Source organism: Hyperolius riggenbachi, chromosome 2 (genome assembly GCF_040937935.1).
Source record: "Hyperolius riggenbachi isolate aHypRig1 chromosome 2, aHypRig1.pri, whole genome shotgun sequence".
Classification (NCBI taxonomy): domain Eukaryota; kingdom Metazoa; phylum Chordata; class Amphibia; order Anura; family Hyperoliidae; genus Hyperolius; species Hyperolius riggenbachi.
The window spans coordinates 323,799,260-323,820,219 of NC_090647.1; the positions used below are offsets into that span (position 1 = coordinate 323,799,260).

Below are 20,960 nucleotides of genomic sequence, written 5' to 3' on the forward strand. Positions count from 1 at the left end.
GTCACATTTCAGTTGGGGTATCCTTTAAGGGTTATATACAGTAGGTAAAGGGAGGCTGTCTATGAGGTTTTCTTGTTGCAGTCAAAGATGGATGTCCTAGGAAAGATTATATGCTTGCCTGAAAAGGAGATGAACTCAAGAGATAATTGTGTTTGTAGTAGCAATAGTACATACAAATGTTATGGTGTCTCATACAGTCATATGAAAAAGTTTGGGAACATTCTCAGCCTGCATAATAATTTACTTTATCAACAAACAGCGGTATGTCTCTGTGTACCGTGATGTTTTCAAAACCGAGATTTTTAGTGAATCAATATTCAGTTGTATGAAATGAAATCAAATGTGAAAAGCTGGCTGTGCAAAAATTTGAGTACTCTTGTAATTTTGCTTAACACTTGATTAATCTGCACACCAAATTGTTTGCATACGTTTGGTAAGCCTTAAAATTCATAGATAAGTGTGTCCAATCATGACAAAGGGCATGTAAGGTGGCCAATTGCAAGTTGTACTTCTCTCTGACTGTCCTCTGAAGAGTGTCAGTATGGGATCATCAAGGCAACGCTCCAAAGATCTGAAAACAAAGATTGTTCAGTATCATGGTTTAGGGGAGGATACAAAAAGCTATTTCAATGGTTTGAAGTGTCCATGTCAACGGTAAGGAATATAATAAGGAAATGGAAGGCAACATGGAGCTGTCAGCCATACGATCTAAAAAACAAAACAAAAACGCACATATATAAGTAGACAAATACTTGCTCAACTTGCAGAATATATGTTATGCACTGTCCACATTTTCATTTTAGTGATTTTTCTACAGTAAAAAGAGAAAATTCTTCTTAGTATTTCCCATTTTAACTGTGGCTATTTTGAAGCCAATCCTGATGTCATTTCCTCCCTTAGTCTCCTCTGCCTGATTGTGTATGCATTGGCCGCTCTCCACTATAGAAAGTGCATTGTCTCAGCAAGAGAAATATTGGCCAATCAGAGAGGAACAGAAGTGTGGGCAGGGGAAACCAGGAGGGAAAGAGGCTTCAGTCAATCAGGCTCCATTTGTTAAGTCTGAGGGGAAAGTAGAGAAGCAAAAAAGGACAACCCAGCATGCCCTGCAGCTTCCTTTGTGCGTACCAAATAAGAGTCAGGTACACTGGGGAATGATCATTTATCAACAAGAAAAGTAATAGTGATTTTTACCAGGGCTGTGGAGTCGGTCCAAAAATCCACTGACTCCGACTCCTCAGTTTAGGATTCCACCGACTCCGACTCCACCTCCTCTAATTTGTATATTACAATTTTGTTGATTAAAAGTATGTAACATGAAATTCGTCTCTTAACTGCCAACGCTTAGGAATTTTACAAGACAACTGAAGTGAGACGGATATGTAGACTACTATATTTATTCCCTTTAGACTAAAACTAGTCCTTGGTAAGAGTACTTGTAAAAGGTACAAACCGGAACAAAGAACATCTATCAGGCCCTAGGCAATGTAACTCTGGGTACATGTAAGAATGATGTGCAGGCACTCTGCAGGGGAATGAGGAGATTGTAAACAGACAACACCTCTGTGTTCAATGTGCACAGCATTCTCAGTGGATTCCCTGCAGCTCTGTGGGGAGTGCATATGTAGAGTATAGTACTACTGTGTAACAAAGTAAACCTGAGACAGATGAAATTAAAGTTTTATACATACCTGGGGCTTCCTCCAGCCGCCTTCAGGATAATCAGTCCCTCGTTGTCCTCCTCCACCACCTGGATTTTCTGCTATGAGTCCAGGTACTTGAGCCAGTCAGGCGTAGTGCGCATGCACACACTCCGCCGCCAGGAGCATACTACACCTGTGCAGCACTATTGCGCAGGTGCAGAATGTTCCTGGCTGTGGGAGCGGCATGCGGCCGGACAGCGCTGACTGGCTGAATTACCAGGACTCATAGCAGAAGATCCGGGTGGTGGAGGACAGTGAGGGACTGATTAGCCTGAAGGGGGCTGGAGGAAGCCCCAGGTATGTATAATACTTTACTTTTCATCCGTCTCAGTTACCCTTTAATTTGTAGTCACCAAACCAAATTTTAATAACATATCAAATTATTTTATTTCATCAGCAAAGGGAGTGCATACATTTGCATAAATCAGCATCAGTGCAGAATTATTTCCATCTCATTGACCATCTCTATTAGTGACACAGCTACACATCAGGCTTTATTCTTACAGCATAGATGTTATTTAGTATATATAAGAGATTCCTGTGTACACATCATATATACAGTCACAATCAGATATGTATATCTGACCTTAAAAATACGGGGACTGCTTTATTGAAGCAGCACAAGTAACTAATTTTGATTGGTTTATTTCATTTTTGTGGACTAAGCACAGCTATTACTGTATATATACTGTATATATACATTATTTTTAATGACTATTTTCTGAGAAGTAGAACATTTTATCATATTTTCTATTTTAATTACAGTTACAAATTCATTAGGAGTCGGAGTCGGTGCATTTTTTCCCGACTCCGACTCCAGGCACCCAAAATTGCCCGACTCCGACTCCACAACTCTGACTCCGACTCCACAGCCCTGATTTTTACTTGCCTGGTTAGCATCCTTATTACTTGTTTACCAGAAAAATAAAGAATTGATTTTATGCCCGACAGTTACAGTTTAAACTCAGGTCTGGCAGGCCAGAAAAAAAATACAGTAGCAGCATATGCAGAGGATTGTGAGAATAGTTGCAAACAACCCTCAGATTACCTCCAAAGATCTGCATGTACATCTTTGTTCATATGGGCTTTCTGTACATTGTTTTACAATTTAGCACAATTTGCATAAAGAACATCTGTATGGCAGGGTGATGAGAAAGAAGCCCTATCTGCACCCATAACACAAACAGAATTGATTTGTGTATGCAAAGGCTCATTTGGACAATCAATGATGGATAAAGAACAATAAAGATACTTGCTACCTACTGTCTAATTTGGTGGTGGTTTCATGATGCTGTGTGGCTAGTTCAGGGCCTGGTGCCCTTTCTTTAAAGTCAAGTGTCTGATGAATTCAAACCAATATCAACACATTCTGCAGGGTAATGTTCATGCATCAGTCACAAAGTTGAAGTTACACAGGGGTTTGCTATTCCAACATATTTACCCAAAATGCAGGTCACAATCTACAAAAGCATTCATGCAGAGGGAGAAAGTACAACATTTTGACCATTACAGTCAGGCAACCCTGTGCGAATCAGCTAATTGAGGTGCTGCGCCGATCATTTGTGCACCACCATAAGCTGTAATGAGAATTACGGCTATACCAGCGCTCAATGACTAATGTGGAAAAAACACATATCTAGGCACATCACCTCAAGTTAGGACATTTAAATACATTATTAAGGGAGTTGCTAAAGGTGGTGTGGCCAGAAAAATAGCAAAAATACAATTAACCTTTGCACACTCACATGCAAATGTTCAAACAAATGCTGGCTGGCTATCACAGGTGCCCACATTAGTTATTGCAACATTCTTTTTTTACAATTAACCCTTTGAACACTCACATGCAAATGTTCAAACAAATGCATTCACATGAATCGATCATCCAGCAACCACTGCTATTCCTACAGCCAAGTTAAAAGCCAGGGTCTTAGTTACAAAAGAATGCATTCCCTTGCGTCGTCACCTACACTGCGTAGAAGTACCCAGGTAGGTAGGTGTCCTAACTCTGGCCTTGTAACATGCATAGTGCAAACATTCATTGCATCAAACCTATCTAGGGATTAGGAACACACATCCTGGTGTCCTCTCGTGCACCATACCAATCGCACAAGAGAGCTAACGTAATGCATCCATGCGCACACACCAGCATAAGCTGAGTGCATGCTGACAAAAACCACATACGGGAAGATGGGGTTGCACTAGATTAAAACCCTGGCCACAAGGGTCAGTAACAAGAAAAGAAACACATATATATTCATTTGGTTGTTTATTTGGTTTTGCGCAGGATTGGTGAGCTTACTAGCTTGGCTAAAATAGATTTTACCTATAGGGTGATCCCTGGAATCTCAGGAGGGTGGTTTCAGTCCCCCATTTTCCAGGCGTATCAAACCCCAATTTTTTTTTCCTCTCTGGCATATGTCTGTTCATGCTCCCCCTGCCATTTCTCGGTTTGATCTTTGTACTGTTCATAACATGCTAATACTCTGTTTAATCTTTTCATGCTACAATAAAACCTCTTCTAATAAAAAAGAAACACATACATATCCAGGCACATCACCTCAAGTTAGAACATTTAAATAAGTACATGCAAAAAAATGTGCATTCTTTTGTAACTAAGAACCCGGCTTTTAACTTAGCTGTAGGGATAGCAGTGGTGCCTGGATGATTGATTCATGTGAATGCATTTGTTTGAAATATAGGTTTTTTTTTTCTTTATTAATTCTTGTAAGGGCCAAGAATACCTAGGTGAGAAGTAGGGAGAGACCGGGAGCCCAATGGTGCAGTATCGTTAGGTATAGGGAGGATAAACTCATATAAATATATACTCATAAAGCTGGGTTACAGTTCCTGCAACCACTGTATAGGCCTGCAGCGAATTAACCGCCCCTGCTCGGTACTCCAGGTCCTGTTGGATACTGGATGGTCGCTCTCCTGTAGTACGATAGACTTTTCAGAAAAACTATTACCTCCTAAGGAGGTCTGACTGGTAGTGGGTAGGATGGAGGCGCCCAATGTGCGTTCTATTTTTAATTACAAATAAAAAATTATATAATAAAAAGAGGTAATTGCTTATGTCTCCAGAAGATATAGACACCAGTTCAACTGGAAAAAAGTTTTTATTCAAAAAGCAATCTGAGAATGCGTTCACAGGTCATGGTCCGCTTACTCAGTCCAATACAAAATGCCTACATTAGAGGCACCTACTCTCTATCCCTATGCTATCAAGGCATTTTGTATTGACCTGAGGAAGCGGGCCATGACCCATAAAACGCGTTGTCAGATTGCTTTTTGAATAAAAAAACGTTTTTCCAGTTGAACTGGTGTCTGTATCTTCTGGAGAGGTAATCAATTACCTCTCTTTTTATTATATCATTTATTTGTATTTAAAAATACTTAAATAGAATGTACATTGGGCGCCTCCATCCTACCCACTACTGCATTTGTTTTGAACATTTGCATGCGAGTGTGCAAGGGGTTAATTGTTAATTTTTTTTTGCAATGACTAATGTGGGTGCCTGTGATAGCCAGAGCTCAAATTAGAAAAAAAGAGGTAATTTGGCTGCAATAGCTGGTGCATGAGTCACATATTGCCCGGTAGTTGCAAGAACTCTGAGTGGAAATAGCAATAACCCCACCCAGAGGTTTGCAGCAGGGTGAGCCATATTTCGGCTTCACCCTGCACCAAAATTTGGCTACAGCCATTTCAAATGTAAGCACCCTCTGAAGTTATCCTCTGATATATTAATTCTAAGTAAACTTTTCACAATTTTCAGGAAAAAAAAAAACAAAAAAAAAAAAAACACTTCCAGAACATATTAATTGGGATTAAAATGCTTATTTGCCAGACTTAGCAGACTTACACTTCCCTTACCAGACTGAGAAGGGTTAGACATAAAACCTAGTCTTTTTAACATTTTGAAACTGGTAGTTTATACTATCCTCTTGTTTTCTTTAACTACTTGAGATTTCAGGATGTCATTTTGACAAAAGGATAGTTCAAATAGTGGGAAAAAGAGAACCAACACTTCAAAACAGATTGTCTTCTTGCCAAGGGATATAACAGTTGAGCTCCTGGGACTGCTTCTTTTTTTCCTGTGATACGGGAACTCCCCAAGAGCCAATTTATTTGAGAGAGACGCATCACGTCTAGTGATTCTGCTTACGTTAAACAAGCAACTAAACTTGTGGAAAGTTTTTCAGCACGAGGTTATGTTAGGGAGGAGGTCGAAACTACAGCACAGGCAGTTGCGCAATTAGATAGGCGAGATCTCAGAAGAAAGACAAGTACAACATTTTAGAGAAGTGCAGTTTATTTCCACTTACGATAATCATGCAGGTTTGGTGAAAAAAACAATTTGGGATAATTGGTCACTAATTGAGGTAAATCCGCTACTGTCTAGGGCAGTGGTAGCAAACCTTTTCGAGACAGAGTGCCCAAACTTCAACTCAAAAAAGTCTCTGGTCTCTCGTAAAGTGCCAACATGCCAATTTGAACACCCCCCCCCCCGCCCAGAAGAGATGACAAATACCAGGCCCTCAAACCTACAGTGACCAGATTTTTCTGGGTTCAACACAGGGTGGGGGTGGGCGTGGCCATGGTGTATGGGCGGAGCTAATGTAATGATGTAACAGCAGTGCATAAGAAAGCAGTGTTTCCGCCATGATGTGGTGAAACGAGGATTCGCATCATGGGTGTGCAGAAACTGTGTGATGCTATTTATTAGTATACCGTAACCCCAAAGCAGCAAATATAGCCAACTATGACCATTTAATAATCAATGCAGCAACAGTTACCCCAGACACCAGAAAATAAACGCAATGTGGGCAACATTTCAGCAGAAAATAACGCAATGTGGCAGCTTTTCTCCAGAAAATAAACGCAATGGGGGCAGCATTTCACCAGAAAATAAACACGAGGGCAGCATTTCACCAGAAAATAAACGCATTGAGGGCAGCTTTTCACCAGAAAATAAACGCAATGAGGGCAGCTTTTCACCAGAAAATAAACGCAATGAGGGCAGTTTTTCATCAGAAAATAAACGCAATGAGGGCAGCTTTTCACCTGCAAAAAAAAAAAAAAAAAAAAAGAATTTACTCACCTGGCAGAAGTCTCCTCACCCGGCCGGCTTCTGGTGTGCAGCTCCCCTTACGATCCTCCTGCATATCTCCCGCGCTGAATGGAATAGCAGGGCTACAGGAAGATGGCGCCCGAAAGCCCTGTACTGAAGACACAAAGTCTCCAGTGCAGGGCTTCAGATGCCATCTTCCCGTAGCCCTGCTCTGCCTGCTGGAAGACTATGCAGGCTATTAGACGCCACGGCCAGTTCAATGCAATCCTACTGTGGCCAGGTGAGCAGCGATGGCGTGCCTGCAGATGAGGCTATGCATGCCGGGTCTGGCACGCGTGCCATAGGTTCGCCATCGCTGGTCTAGGGTTTTTTCCTCTCCACCATCTTTTGTTTATCGTGAAGGCAAAAGTTTACGAGACAAGTTAGTGAGAGCTGACATTAAAAAGCGCACAGTGCAACAGAACACTTTCCTGCCCAAAAAGATGGGTACTTTTGCTTGTTTAAACTTCCAAAATTGCTCCAGCATTATAAAGGGTGACCACATTACTACTATGACATCCTACTATGGGCAATAAAATTAATATCAAGAGACACTTTTCTTGTGTGACATCTAATGTAGTTTATTTTTTGAAATGCCCATGTGGGATGGGCTATGTGGGCCAAACATCCCGTGAGGTCAGAGTGAGGATACATGAGCACCGAAGTAATATTCGCCTGTACAGGAAATATGATGACCCTAATAGGAAATTTGATTCTCCTATAGTAAAGCATTTTTTTGATAGTGAACACATGGTTTAGCGAATTACGTTGGTGTGTACTTCGCTATCACTGAAGGAATAGACAGACAGACATGCCTGCTCAGACGTGAGCATAGATGGATTAATAAGCTAAGTACTTTAGCACCCAATGGACTGAACAATGAATTCAATCTGAAATGTTTTTTATGATTGTACTGTCTCTTTAAACTTGGCCATTTGTTCTTTAAGCATGTGCCCGGCCCTTGTGGTTGTGTTCTTTACTCCAGGTATGTAATTTATTTGTGAGCACGAGCTCTGTCATGTAACACTTGAAAAAGGCCTGCTGTCGTGTTGTTTTGTCACTATGGTGCAATAAAATAGTGCTACAATTGCATTTATCCAGGTAGAGACTCAGTATTTTTCTTTTATTGCTGTCTTCTCGCCAAGATCAGGGTATCAGGGTGATTGCTCAATTCTGATTCTTCTTGACTTGTCAGCAGCATTTGATACTGTGGATCATGAAATACTAATCCAGCGACTGAAGAATTACTGTGGCCTAAGGGGTACTGTTCTTAGATGGTTTCAGACCTTCCTATCTGGCAGGACACAGCAAGTATGTCTGGGCACACACTACTCTAATCCAGTGCCACTTGCCTATGGAGTTCCACAGGGTTCTGTACTATCACCATTACTCTTTGCAGTCTACATGCTCCCACTGGGCAAAATAATCCAGAACTATGGCCTAGGATACCATTGTTATGCAGATGACACACAACTTTATCTGTCCTTCAAGCCTGGCACTCAAGACCCATCAGCATCCATAAATGCGTGTCTAGTGGATTTACAAAATTGGATGAACACCAGCTGGCTGAGGCTGAACTCTGACAAAACAGAGGTGTTGGTGGTAGGTGGTCCACACATGATGGATAAAGTTCAAAACGCTCACCACCTCAAACTAGCAATTGGGGGAGATACTGTACAGTATAAAGACTCTGTTCGAAACCTTGGGGTGATCCTGGATGGAAATCTAAAACTCAGACAACAGGTATCAGCTGTCGTCAAGTCTTCCTTCTTCCATCTAAGAAATATAGCGAAAATCAAACACCTTATCCCAGCTGAAGACCTACCTGCCCTGGTTCACGCATTTGTATCCTCCCGCCTAGACTACTGCAACGCCCTGTTCATTGGATCTACAGATAAGGTTCTGCGCCCCTTACAGCTAGTACAGAATGCTGCAGCCAGGCTCCTAGCCAATGCCCCCCGCAGCTCACACATCACCCCAGTACTGCAAACTCTTCACTGGTTGCCAGTAAACTGGAGAATCAATTTTAAGATCTGCCTGCTGACATTCAAGGCTCTACACCACATGGGACCCAAATACATAGCGGATCTATTGGAACGTTATGCCCCTCCACGCACCCTCCGCTCTGCCAACAAGATGAAGCTGGTTATTCCCAGGATACACTTAACATTTGGTGCTCGGGCCTTTTCCTATGCAGCCCCTACTCTATGGAACTCACTTCCACAATCAGTACGAGAGGCTCCTTCTCTGGACAGCTTTAAAAAAAGGCTAAAAACTCACCTCTTTTCCCTAGCCTTTGAGACTGCATAATGCAGGGTCACAGCGCTTTGAGTCCCCAGGGAGAAAAGCGCTATATAAATATTATTATTATTGTTATTGTTATCACACGATCAAGCTGAAACATCAGTCATTGTCTGGATCAAAGTGATCTCTACCTTTAAATATTTGGGCAGAAACCACTTCCAAAATACAGACACAATAAAGTCCAAATGGAGTTTGCTAAAATAAATGTTGACAATCAACGGTTGCTGCCTCTGGCTAAGGATGTCTTGAATCTGGCATCAGTATCAGGGAATTCTGGCAAACACAGCTACCCTTTGTTAGAAAGTTCTTCCTCACTTGCGGAATTGCGGAATAGAAGAGACTCCAAGAATGGCTGAAATGCAAACAGACAATTCTCAAGAAGCCTGCCTTTAGCATTAATCTGATGCCAATTGAACATTTATGTAAAAAGCCTAAAATCACATGTCAAACCATTGACAAAAGTCGTGTCAAACCATTGACAAAATGGCTGGCAAAGTGTGTCATCTTATTCTAAGCTACAGAAAGAGCTCCATTACAGTTGTTTCAAAAATGTTTTCTGTTTGTGTAACTATGTGCATCATGATTTATTATTTACTAAAACTTAAATCCTATATGAAAGCAAAGAGCCTGCTTTATACCATTGACTTGTCAGTTTCAACTCATTTAATATAAAACATTCCTTGGGAAAAAGTGTACTAATACTTATGGCCACATCTGTAGCATACCTACTTGGAGGCGTTTCATTTTGATTTGGTTATCATCAGTTAAAGCAGGGGTATCAACTTCAATCATGTAATGGGCCAAAATCTACAACATAATCTAAGTCACAGTCCAAATTGTTTATTAACGTTTAACACTTTTTGGACAATCTCAAACCAAGTGATGTAACTATATTGACTAAGTGAACTGCTCCTCCCCTTCCTCAGTAGAGCAGTATAATATGTATGTGCTCCGATATCACTTCTGGTCTCCTCTGATCTTCCTGACAGCCACATACTCTATGCTGCATACCTCTACCTTCTGGGGCATGTCACGTGATTGAGGGAAGTATGGAAGCACAGACCGTGCCACTACAAGGAAGAGCAGAAGAGGCAACGTATCGCTGGAGCAGGCAAACATTACACTGCTCCACAGCTCTACTCTGCTATGTAGGGAGATGGGTGTGTGGGTGTGTATGATTTACCAATTATGGGGGGGGGGCTTGGAGGGGGCCCATGCTAATTTCACTGGGGATGGGGGGGTTGAACAGAAAACACTGTCACCGGTATGCTCCTCTGGATGATGGGATGGCTGCCAACTTTCTTTTGCGGTTTACAATGATGGGCGTTGGAAGCTCTTGAGGGCCACATTAATAGCAAGGAGGGCCACATTCAGCCCTCGGGCCTTGTGTTTAACACCTGTGAGTTAAAGACTGGATAGGGCTTGCCAGACTATAAACATGAGTACTCAGGTTATGGAGAAGGTTATGGAGAATTAGAACCTCCCAAAAATATTATGGTAGACAAAATCAAATCTAGGAGCCTCTTACTTAATGCACTGCTAAAGTACAATAAGGTGATAGTGTACTGCTGCAGACCTTTAATTAGGGGAGCTTTAAAGTGGGTCTAAACTGAGAACTTCCTCTCAGCTCTAATGCTGGTAATACACGGATCGATCCGGCGGCCGATTAGCCGCCGCATCATCTCCCGCCTCGTCACCGCAGATCGATTACCGCTCATCCCCGCCAGCGCTCCTAATCAGCTGCTCGATTCCCTGCCATTGTCCGCCGGCGGGGGTCGAGCAGCGTGATCGGACCAGCTGAATATTATCAGCTGGCCGGATCAGCTGCTCGATACATGGTACAGAAACGTACCGTGTATCCCCAAGCATAAAAGATAACCTTTAGGGGAAAAAAAGTCTTCATTGCAATTTATGGAAATCCTAAAAAAACAAAACTGAAGATTTAGCTTGCTATCACTTTTTTTGGGAGCACTGAAAGTGTTAAGCCTCTGGGTTTCCTGTATAGGCAGATAGCCAAAGCAGTCTGTTTCACAGAGCTAATTAGACTCTTAGATCTAGCAAAACAAATATACAGCACAGTGTAGTGAATTCCTGTAGCAACTACGGTATACTGTATGTGGAATACTGACTTTTCATTGTGTACTGTGCAAGAGTTAGGGTCCGCTTTAAAATTCCTTTTCCACAATGAAGGGGGAGCAGGTGGCACAGAAACTGGTAACAATGATAGGGGGAATGGGGACACATCAGATGGTTAATGGCTACATGTGGGGTGTGGAGGAGTTATTGGCTGGACCTGGGATCAGAAGGGGTTAATGGCTACAATAATTTATGCAGCGCAGTCATTAACCCCTCCTGGCCCCCAAGTAAAGCCGTTAACACCTTCTGGTCCTCAAGTGCAGCTATTAACTTTGCTGGATAAACTTACACTTCAGTATTTAAGAAAAATCTAGCTTAAGAGGGTCAAATATGTCAGCTTATATCTGAGCATATATGGTAAATTTGTCCCAAAATTAAAAAAAAAAAAAAATATAAATAACTTTTCCTATGTTGTCACTTACAGTAGGTAATAAAAATGACAGGTCTGACAGGTTTTGAACTGATATGTCTCCTCATGACAAATGGTTCACTTTAATTTCAAAATCACATACTTAATGGCAGTTACTAAGTCTAGTGCCAATGAGTAGGGATGCTGGCATCTTTGTATAGACCTTTTCTAAGGACCTCTTTTGTAGATAATTAAAAAAAAAAAAAAAAAAAAAAAGCATAAAATATATGGTGATAATGGTCCTTTACAAGGAACCCGAAGAGAGAGACATGTGGAGGCTGAAATGTATTTCCTTTTAAACAATGCACATTACCTGGTTGTCCTGCTGATCCTTTGCCTCTAATATTTTAGCCATAGACTCTGAGTAAACATAAAGATCAGCTGTTTCTGACAAAAATCTGATAAGATTAGCTGCATGCTAGTTTCAAATGTGTCTCACTACTGATCAGAAAGATCTGCAAGGCAACTGGTATTGTTTAACCACTTGAGGAGCGCAATGTTAAACCCCCAAAAGACCAGGCCATTTTGTAACAAATGGGCCACTGCAGCTTTAAGGCGTCGCTGCAAGGCCGCACAACTCAGCACACAAGTGATTTCCCCCCCCCCCCCTTTTCTCCCCACCAACAGAGCTTTCTGTTGGTGGTGTCTGATCACCCCAGCATTGTTTATTTTTTATAAATATTTATTTTATTTTATTCTTGATAAATTTCCTCTTTTTTATTATTATTTCCCCAGCTCTTTCTCCTTCCCCTGCCAGCCAATCAGCGCGATCAGCTGTGACAGGCACAGCGGATTGCTTTTTATGCCTTTGGAGGGGACAGCCGAGAGTGGAGCTCCGCCATCAGAGCGGGGATGCGCGCGCATTGGTGTGCACGATCCCCTGCAAACTCCGCATCAAGGACCTTACGTCAAACGGCGTTAGGCGGTTCTGGGGCTGCTGCCGCATCCACGCCATTTGGCGTGGAACGGTTGTAAAGTAGTTAAAAGGAAATTAATATTGCAGCTCCCATGTGTCTCTCACCTCTGGTTTCTTTTAAATGAGAATTCCGTACAGAATTGTTGCAGTACTGTAGAAAAGCATGTATTTGTGGTACAATCATTCAGAATTCAATTAACATCAACTCAGAAAAAAAAAAGTTTTATTTGTTGATGTACATCAAATACAAATCGATTGGAGTCAATCGCAGGTCTATCACAGCTATTCTCCATTCAAAACAATGGAAAAAGAAAGAATGGCGCTGCCTTTATCGACCTTTTTCTTAAGTTAAAGTAGTGCTCAATAATACGTCACAGCAGGCTCTCTCTGAACTCTTAAATCAACTAGATGGGTTATTATGCATTTTAGATCAGCCAGAGGTCTTCATAGTAGCTTAATTTGCGGATGAAATATACAGATCACCCTTCCTGACAGTGAAATTTAGAAAATGAAAACACTTAAATAGCATCACAAAAGCACATTTCCACACAACTGCCCTTGTAATATTCATTCAGAGACCACTGTTAATCTCACCTCACTGCTTAAGTATTTCTACAAGTCACGTGTGAGGCAAATTAGCGTAGACGATAGTTGTGGCCACATTTTATTCAGTTGCCGTGAGCATTCCTACTGTCACTTTTCTTGCTGCAAAATCAGTTCAGCAGTCAATCTAGTAGAAATCCAGACATCGGGTAAAACAGCACACAGTGTTACTATATCCCGCATGGTATCCATTCTTTTATGCAAAACTCATAATTAACTCCAGAAAATGAGGTGTGCAGCAATAGGCATGGATTTATTTGGATTTCAGATGTGAGGAGATGCCTTTCATTAGGCAATAAACGTAACCAATGGAGGTGTGGAAGGGCCCCTGTGCCTCTGCATTCTTGATCCTAAATGTTCTGAGGTACGCTTTCCCTCACAGACTGCTTTAAAAGCAAAATGAATGGCCATTAAAATATGGTCAAGCCTTTCTAAATAAGGAGTATTCTCCCCATATTCTACATACTTTCTGCCATCTTGGGTTAGCTGGGCCGACACTGCACTTGTCCTTCAGCAGAATCCTCATCGTCTGAGCCCCCACCACCAGATGCAGGGCCTCCCCCACTTAGTCCCGTAATCCTGTAACCCATGTTCAGAAGCATCACTTCTAAGGGGTCAGCATTCATTCTTTTCTGGTTTGCTTGGCAAGCGCTCTCCATGTCCTGCACCACTCGCTTGTCCGGACCATCACTCTGATAATACAAAACAGAAAGCATTATAACAAGGTTAACATTAATACAAATTATAAGTAAACAAATCCTACATGGAAGTATAAACAACCATTTTGAGCATACCTCTGCCAGGATTTCACTGCTAAAAATATTGCGAAGCCCTGTCCCACATAGGCCTCAATTCACTAAGCAGTTTAGACTAGTCTACTGATGGTTTGGTGTAATGTTTTTAGACCTGTTCTAAAACATTCAGTAATTAGGTCGTTAAAGCAGGGGAAATGATCAAAAGATGCAATTTACAAAGGCAAACAATGAGTAACCACACCCACTTTTTCTGACAGAGATTAGACCAGCTCATTTCTGTCAGTCATAGGTACTCGTTTGTGAATTGCATCTTTTGATAATTTCACCTGCTCTGCCGACCTAATTACCAAATGATTTAGACCAGTTTGAAAAACAGGTCTAAAACATTTGGTAATTATTAGTGAATTTGCTTTTGATGCAACGGATACCAAGCCATCAGTAGACTAAAAACCATCAGTAGACTAGTCTAAACTGCTTAGTGAATTGAGGCCATATGTCTAAAATATTAGCATCATTCTGAGATCTATAAAACTTCCAACTACACCAAGATACCCAGGGCTGCCATCTTACAAAAAACTTATTTTCAGAATAAAAACTGTCAAAGAGAAGGAAGGAAATGTAATTTATTTGTGTGTAGACTCTAGGGTTCTGTATTCACTGTGGTCAATGAGTGACAGATAGGCTTCTTACATGAACCGTAATATTTAAAGAGAATCCACACTAAAGCTCAGGTCCAGAAACAGATACTTTCCTAAGGAGAGGGAAGCCTCTGAATCCTATTGAGGCTACTGTTGCTGTCCTCTGGTCCCCGTCGCTTGTCAAGGCCACATGAGCATGGCCGCGCTTGCACATTGGCACGGAGCCGTTCATGCATGACAGTACGGCTGCCTGTATGACAAACGAGAAGTACAGCCTCGATGTGATTGCTGACAAGCCCTTTTATAAATAGGAGCCGTTCACACTTGGCACTCTGCAACGCATCAGTGGGATCCGTTGTGGTAAGCGGACCACATATCTGTACAGGCGGATGCTTTCCTACATATAGCCTATGGGGGTAAAGCATCTGCCCCGGGGGTACAGTTGGAACATAGGAACAGACATTACACTGATCTGATGCAAATGGGAACGAAGCCTAATAACGCATTTCATCACTCAAGTCCAATCAGGTTTTAGCAGGAATCTGCAGAGAATGCATTGGGGGGGATATTGGAAGATTTAAATGCTTTATTAAACTCTGAGCAGGGAGAAATCAGATTCTGCTGCACTGTAGGTGCAATGATGGGCAGAAGGAGTTTCTTTCAATGACAAAGAGAGAAGGTGGGCATGGCCAGTTAATCTGGCTTTCTGCTGGAGATGCAAATTTGCACCCTCCTGCCAGCTGCATGTTTTCTGAAGTGATCCCTGGCTCACAAGACTTTAGTCTTTTCCAAAGGTCATGTCTCTGGAATGGATCAATGAAATATGACAACTGAGTGAATAATAGCACTGTCCCCTATTTACTGACAAAATCTCGAGGGAGCAACTAGGTCTTTAACCACTTGAGGACCGCAGTGTTAAACCCCCTAAAGACCAGGCCATTTTTCAACAAATGGGCCACTGCATCTTTAAGGCTTCACTGCAGGGCCGCACAACTCGGCACACAAGTGCATCTCCCTCCGTTCTCTGGTAATTGGCCCTGTTCTTCACATCATGGTCTGCGTCTGCGTACTACGCTGCAAAAGCACAGTATGTCCACTTGGGCTCCTTGTGACCTTGCTCCCTGGCGACCCCCTGTGATGTACGCACGCACTCCACACCAATCAGACATACTATGCATATGCAGCAGAGTATGTCCGGCGCAGTGTAGTATGTCAGGGTCAAAGTGCACTGACCACATTGACCAGGATGCAAATAACGGGGCCAACTCCGAATACACACAGTAGGCATCATTTTCCAGATTTTTTTTAAACGTTATAACCTCCTCGGCAACCCCAGCATTGCTTGTAGTTGTGAAATATCCAGAAAAAGTATCTAGTGGATTAGGAAAAGTGTGTGGGGGAGGGGGGGGGGGGGCTTGCACATCCTTAAAACCATGCTGCAATTGACTAGTTAATCGCTCAGGCATGCACCACCTCTATTAGGCTGAAAATGCAGTTTTCAATAAGTTATACATCTCTAGTGGATGATAGGTGAGCTCAGCATGATTTCTCTGCAGAAAACATGTCCAAGGGTAAAATAAAAAAATCGCTGTTGTAAACAACCAAACAGAACTGAACTCAAAATGCCTTTCTGATCCATTTTCAACCTAACAGCTTTCACTGCATGTTTCTGAATCAATCTTGTTATAGTCAATATTTTCCCAACCTCAGGGCGTGGGCTCCACAGTCGCACAACGGGGTCAATTCCACTTGTTGCTAGGAAGCAATAACTTGGATGCGGCTGAAGACAATTAACTATGGACTCATCGCCTTGCAGAACTCGAATAAGAGCTCGTGTCTCCTTCTCCCAGATGAAGAATGATCCATCATCTGATCCACTCACAATGTACTGAGCATTACTGGAAACACAGAACATTCAGAGATTAACACATGGGAAATATATAAACCAGCAAGACTATTTCTAAAGCAGAAGTAAACATTCATATGAATTAACCACTTCAGGACGAGAGCAATATTCACATATCGTTGCTGCTCTCATTCATTCGCCAATAACTTTATTACTACTTATCATAACCTAAATCTATATATTGTTTTTTTATTAAAGACAAATTAGGCTTTTAGTGTGTGATAATTTTTTTTAGTAATTAACTGTAAGTTAATCCCACAAATGTTATATTAAACTGCGCATCTGTCACGCCGGCCGCCGTGATGACGCGAGGCGGCCGGCGTGATTACGTCACGTGTTGTATGCAGAAGCGCTAGCCCGAAACTCGGGCCAGTGTCGCCTGGAGCCGCCCGGAAGCCGCCGGCCAGCCATCTCTGGGAGAAGACCTGGTAGAAGAGCCGGGACGCCGTCGTGGGACCTCCTGACCTACACTGGGATGCAGAAAGCCCAAGGTGAGTGCAATGTTTATTTTATTTTTTGAGCTCGGAGTCCCTTTAAGTGGTTAAAGTGTTAATGTACTTACATTTAAAACCTTAACCCATTCAGGTTCCGTCGTTTTCACGTGAGAAATGTTCACCTCCCATTTATTGGCCTATAACTTTATCACTACTTATCACAATGCACTGATCTATATCTTGTTTTTTCCGCCACCAATTAGGCTTTCTTTGGGGGGTACATTTTGCTAAGAGCCACTTTACTGTAAATGCATTTTAACAGGAAGAATAAGAAAAAAATGGAAAAATTAATTATTTCTCAGTTTTCAGCCATTATAGTTTTAAAATAATACATGCCTCCATAATTAAAACTCGCATATTGTATTTGTCCATATGTCCCGGTTATTACACCGTTAAAATTATGTCCCTATCACAATGTATGGCGACAATATTTTATTTGGAATTAAAGGTGCATTTTTTCCATTTTGCATCTATCACTATTTACAAGTTTAAAATAAAAAAATATAGAAATATTTCATCTTTACATTGATATTTAAAAAGTTTAGACCCTTAGGTAAATATTTACATTTTTTTTTTTTTATTGTAATGGTTTTTTTTTTATACTAAACATTTTATTTGGGTACTTTTGGGAGGGTGGGAGGTAAACAATAGATTTATAATGTAAATGTGTGTTAATGTGAGTTTGTTTACATGACGTCACTCTAAGCGTAGCACGCGCTTAGAGTGACGCATCGGGAAGGAGACGGCCAGAAAAAGCTCAGCTTCCGAGAGAAGCTGTCGCTTTTTCAGCGGGGGAGAGGAATCAGTGATCGGGCTCCATAGCCCGATACATTGATTCCTTGGCTACCGAATCCGCGGCCGGGAGTGCGCGTGCACGCGCACGATCGGCCGCGGGAGCGCGCATGGTTCCTGGACGTAGAAACTACGTCCAGGAACCAAAATAGGTTAAAGTGCAGGCAAAAGAAACTAATGCTATGTGCCTAAATTCAGTCCTAATCTACTACAAAAAAAGAAGCCATATACCTATACTGATCAATTATTGATCTGGTTACATGATCAGAATTTTTCCACTTTCCTTTAACATGCTACCATCCAGGGGGCAGGACTATGCATATAGTCACAGGGGACCATTTATCTCTTCATAGTGGGAATGTGGCATGGTTTTCATTCTCATCTGCATGGTGCTGCATGTTTGTTTTCACAACACTAACCTATGAGTGGAGTTCTAGAGTTCTGGTTCATATGGAGCTGCCCACTACTCTCCAGATACTTAGCTCTCATCAAACTTGGTGTAACTACCTAGTATAAAAAGACTCGCAGGCGATTCTACAATAAAATTGATATAAAATAAAAATAATAACTCGCCCCATATTAGATAAGATCGATTATGATCATAGCCATCTCTGGAAGTAGGTATTTTTTTTTTTAGGCTAATAATATCACTATACAATAAGGAACTGCACCACCTAGGGTGATGGCGAGGTCACATGACTGGGGATCATTTGGTGAATAGGGAAGCGGAGTCATCTCGAAGTAGGTGAAAACAATGTATTGTTCTACACTTAAAGCACAAGTCGAGGTACAAATAAAATGTATAATACGAAATGTGCATGTGCTGTCAACATTGGCATATAAAAATGCATAAGGTTTATAGCACTTGATAGATCTGCCCATAAAATATCTACTTCTCTGAACTTTCTTCATGTAAATAGTGGAGTGTGCAAAGTGTCATCACTGCCTGCTTCTTAGACCACAACCAATTTCTGCCTGGCATAGTATCTTGGAATGCAGGGACTCTATTTTGTATAGTACTTATTGGTTTTATGTAATATATTAGGGTAACCAAGATTTAACAACTGTATATACAATATGCTGCCTTGAAATGGGCAAAGTTTACCTCGGTTTGCTAGAATTAAGAAAGTGCTAACTAAGCGTCTATAAAGAGGAAAGCCTGAAATGGAAAAAGGAAGATGGTGTAAGGTTAGATAGAGAGCTATGGGAAAAGATTTTTCAAAAAGTATGGGGCTCATCGGAGACTCTAATCCAACTATCCCATTACAAGCTAATAAGTCAGTGGTATTTAACCCCTATCTGTATGTGGAGAAGTAAATGAATAGTTAGTGATCTTTGTTGGAAATGTAAGAGATCTCCAGGAACCGTGGTGCATATGATGTGGGGGTGCCCTGTGGTGAGGCAGTTTTGGGTGGGAGGTGGAGACCTTTTATAGAGATAAATTGTGTCCTGAAGTAGGCTTTGATATTGCATTAGTATATGCATTATTCTGAGTCTGTGATGGAAAATGGATATCAGATCGACTGCAAAAATCAGTAATAGATTTAGAGACATCCATTGCAAGAAGGCTTATTCTAAAGATGTGGAGTAACCAAGGATCTCCATCCCTTCAAGAATAGGTAGAGGAAATGTAGACTTTTTTGGAGGATGAGGGGGGAGAAGATGAGAATAGGGGTGAGGAAGATTCTACTCTACCAATCCCAAGATAAGAGAAAGAGAGAAAACAACTATGCGAGAAGCCGGTATATGGTTCATTTAGCTGATGGGGAGAGTGGTTGGACTTGGAAGGGGTGAATGATTGAATGGGATAAAGCAAGGGTAGGAAGAGTGGAGATATTTAGGGGAGTTGAATAGATAGCTCTACAGGGAATAATAGTGGGTCAGTCATGGGCGGGGAGGGGTTGTTGGAGAGGAGGAGTCTGTTTGGATGGGGAGATCTGGAATTTTTTGTGTGTTTGTATGAATGTGAGGAAGTCTGATGTAAAACCAGTAGCCTTATTTTTTTTTACTAAACATTGTTGGTAACTACTTGCCGACCGCGCACTCATACCGCGCGTCGGCAAAGTGGCAGCTGCAGGACCATCGACGCAGTTCTGCGTCGCCGGCTGCAGGCTAATTAATCAGAAAGCAGACGCTCGCGCGAGCGGCTGCTTCCTGTCAATTCACGGCGGGGGGCTCCGTGAATAGCCTGCGGGCCGCAACGGCTCGCAGGCTAAATATAAACACAAGCGGAAATAATCCGCTTTGTTTACATCCGTACAACGCTGCTAACAGTAGCAGCGTTGTACCAGATCAGCGATCCCCGGCCAATCAGCGGCCGGGGATCGCTGTCACATGACAGGCAGGAGCCTGTTAGAGGCTGCACAGGACAGATCCGTTCCTGTGCAGCCTCGGATCTCCGGGGAAGGGAGGGAGGGGGGGGAATTTCGCCGCGGAGGGGGGCTTTGAGGTGCCCCCCCCCCGCAACACCCAGGCAGGCAGGAGCGATCAGACCCCCCCCAGCACATCATCCCCCTAGTGGGGAAAAAGGGGGGCGATCTGGTCGCTCTGCCTGCACCCTGATCTGTGCTGGGGGCTGCACAGCCCACTCAGCACAGATCAGCTAAAACAGCGCTGGTCCTTAAAGGGAAGGTCCAAGCAAAAAAAAAAAAATGAGTTTCACTTACCTGGGGCTTCTACCAGCCCTATGCAGCCATCCTGTGCCCTCGTAGTCACTCACTGCTGCTCCAGTCCCCCGCTGGCAGCTTTCTGACCTCGGAGGTCAGGGCCGAATTGCGTACATTTTTACACATTCCCGCTAGTGCAGGAACATTAACACATACATTTTTACGTGTTAGTGGTGCAACGCGTACATTTTTGTTCCTGCACTAGCTAGAATGCGTAAAAATGTATGCAATGTGGCCCTGACCTCCGAGGTCAGAAAGCTGCCAGCGGGGGACTGGAGCAGCAGTGAGTGACTACGAGGGCACAGGATGGCTACATGGGGCTGGTAGAAGCCCCAAGTAAGTGAAACTCATTTTTTTTTTTGCTTGGACCTTCCCTTTAAGGGGGGGGGGGGGGGGGTAAAGGGTGGGTCCTCAAGTGGTTAAAGACATTTTGTATGGATACAAGTAATAAAAAGTTATATAATTGTAAGAGCAAACCATGATGCAAATTACTCCTGCACACCAAGTGTGTTTCTATGCAGGAAAACGCGTGC

General features: G+C 42.3%; 1 protein-coding gene across 1 annotated transcript in view; it reads right to left on the reverse strand.

Moving 5' to 3' along the window:
* Positions 1 to 12,779: 12,779 nt before the first annotated feature.
* The window catches only part of WDTC1 (WD and tetratricopeptide repeats 1), a 70,085-nt gene continuing 61,904 nt past the window's right edge, over positions 12,780 to 20,960 (reverse strand). Inside the window, exons 15-16 of the mRNA XM_068269251.1 lie at positions 16,275 to 16,467; positions 12,780 to 13,868 (exon numbers count right to left, since the gene is read on the reverse strand). Coding sequence (XP_068125352.1) covers positions 13,659 to 13,868; positions 16,275 to 16,467 — 403 coding nt within the window. The 3' untranslated portion in view covers positions 12,780 to 13,658. The remainder of the gene's footprint in view (positions 13,869 to 16,274; positions 16,468 to 20,960) is intronic.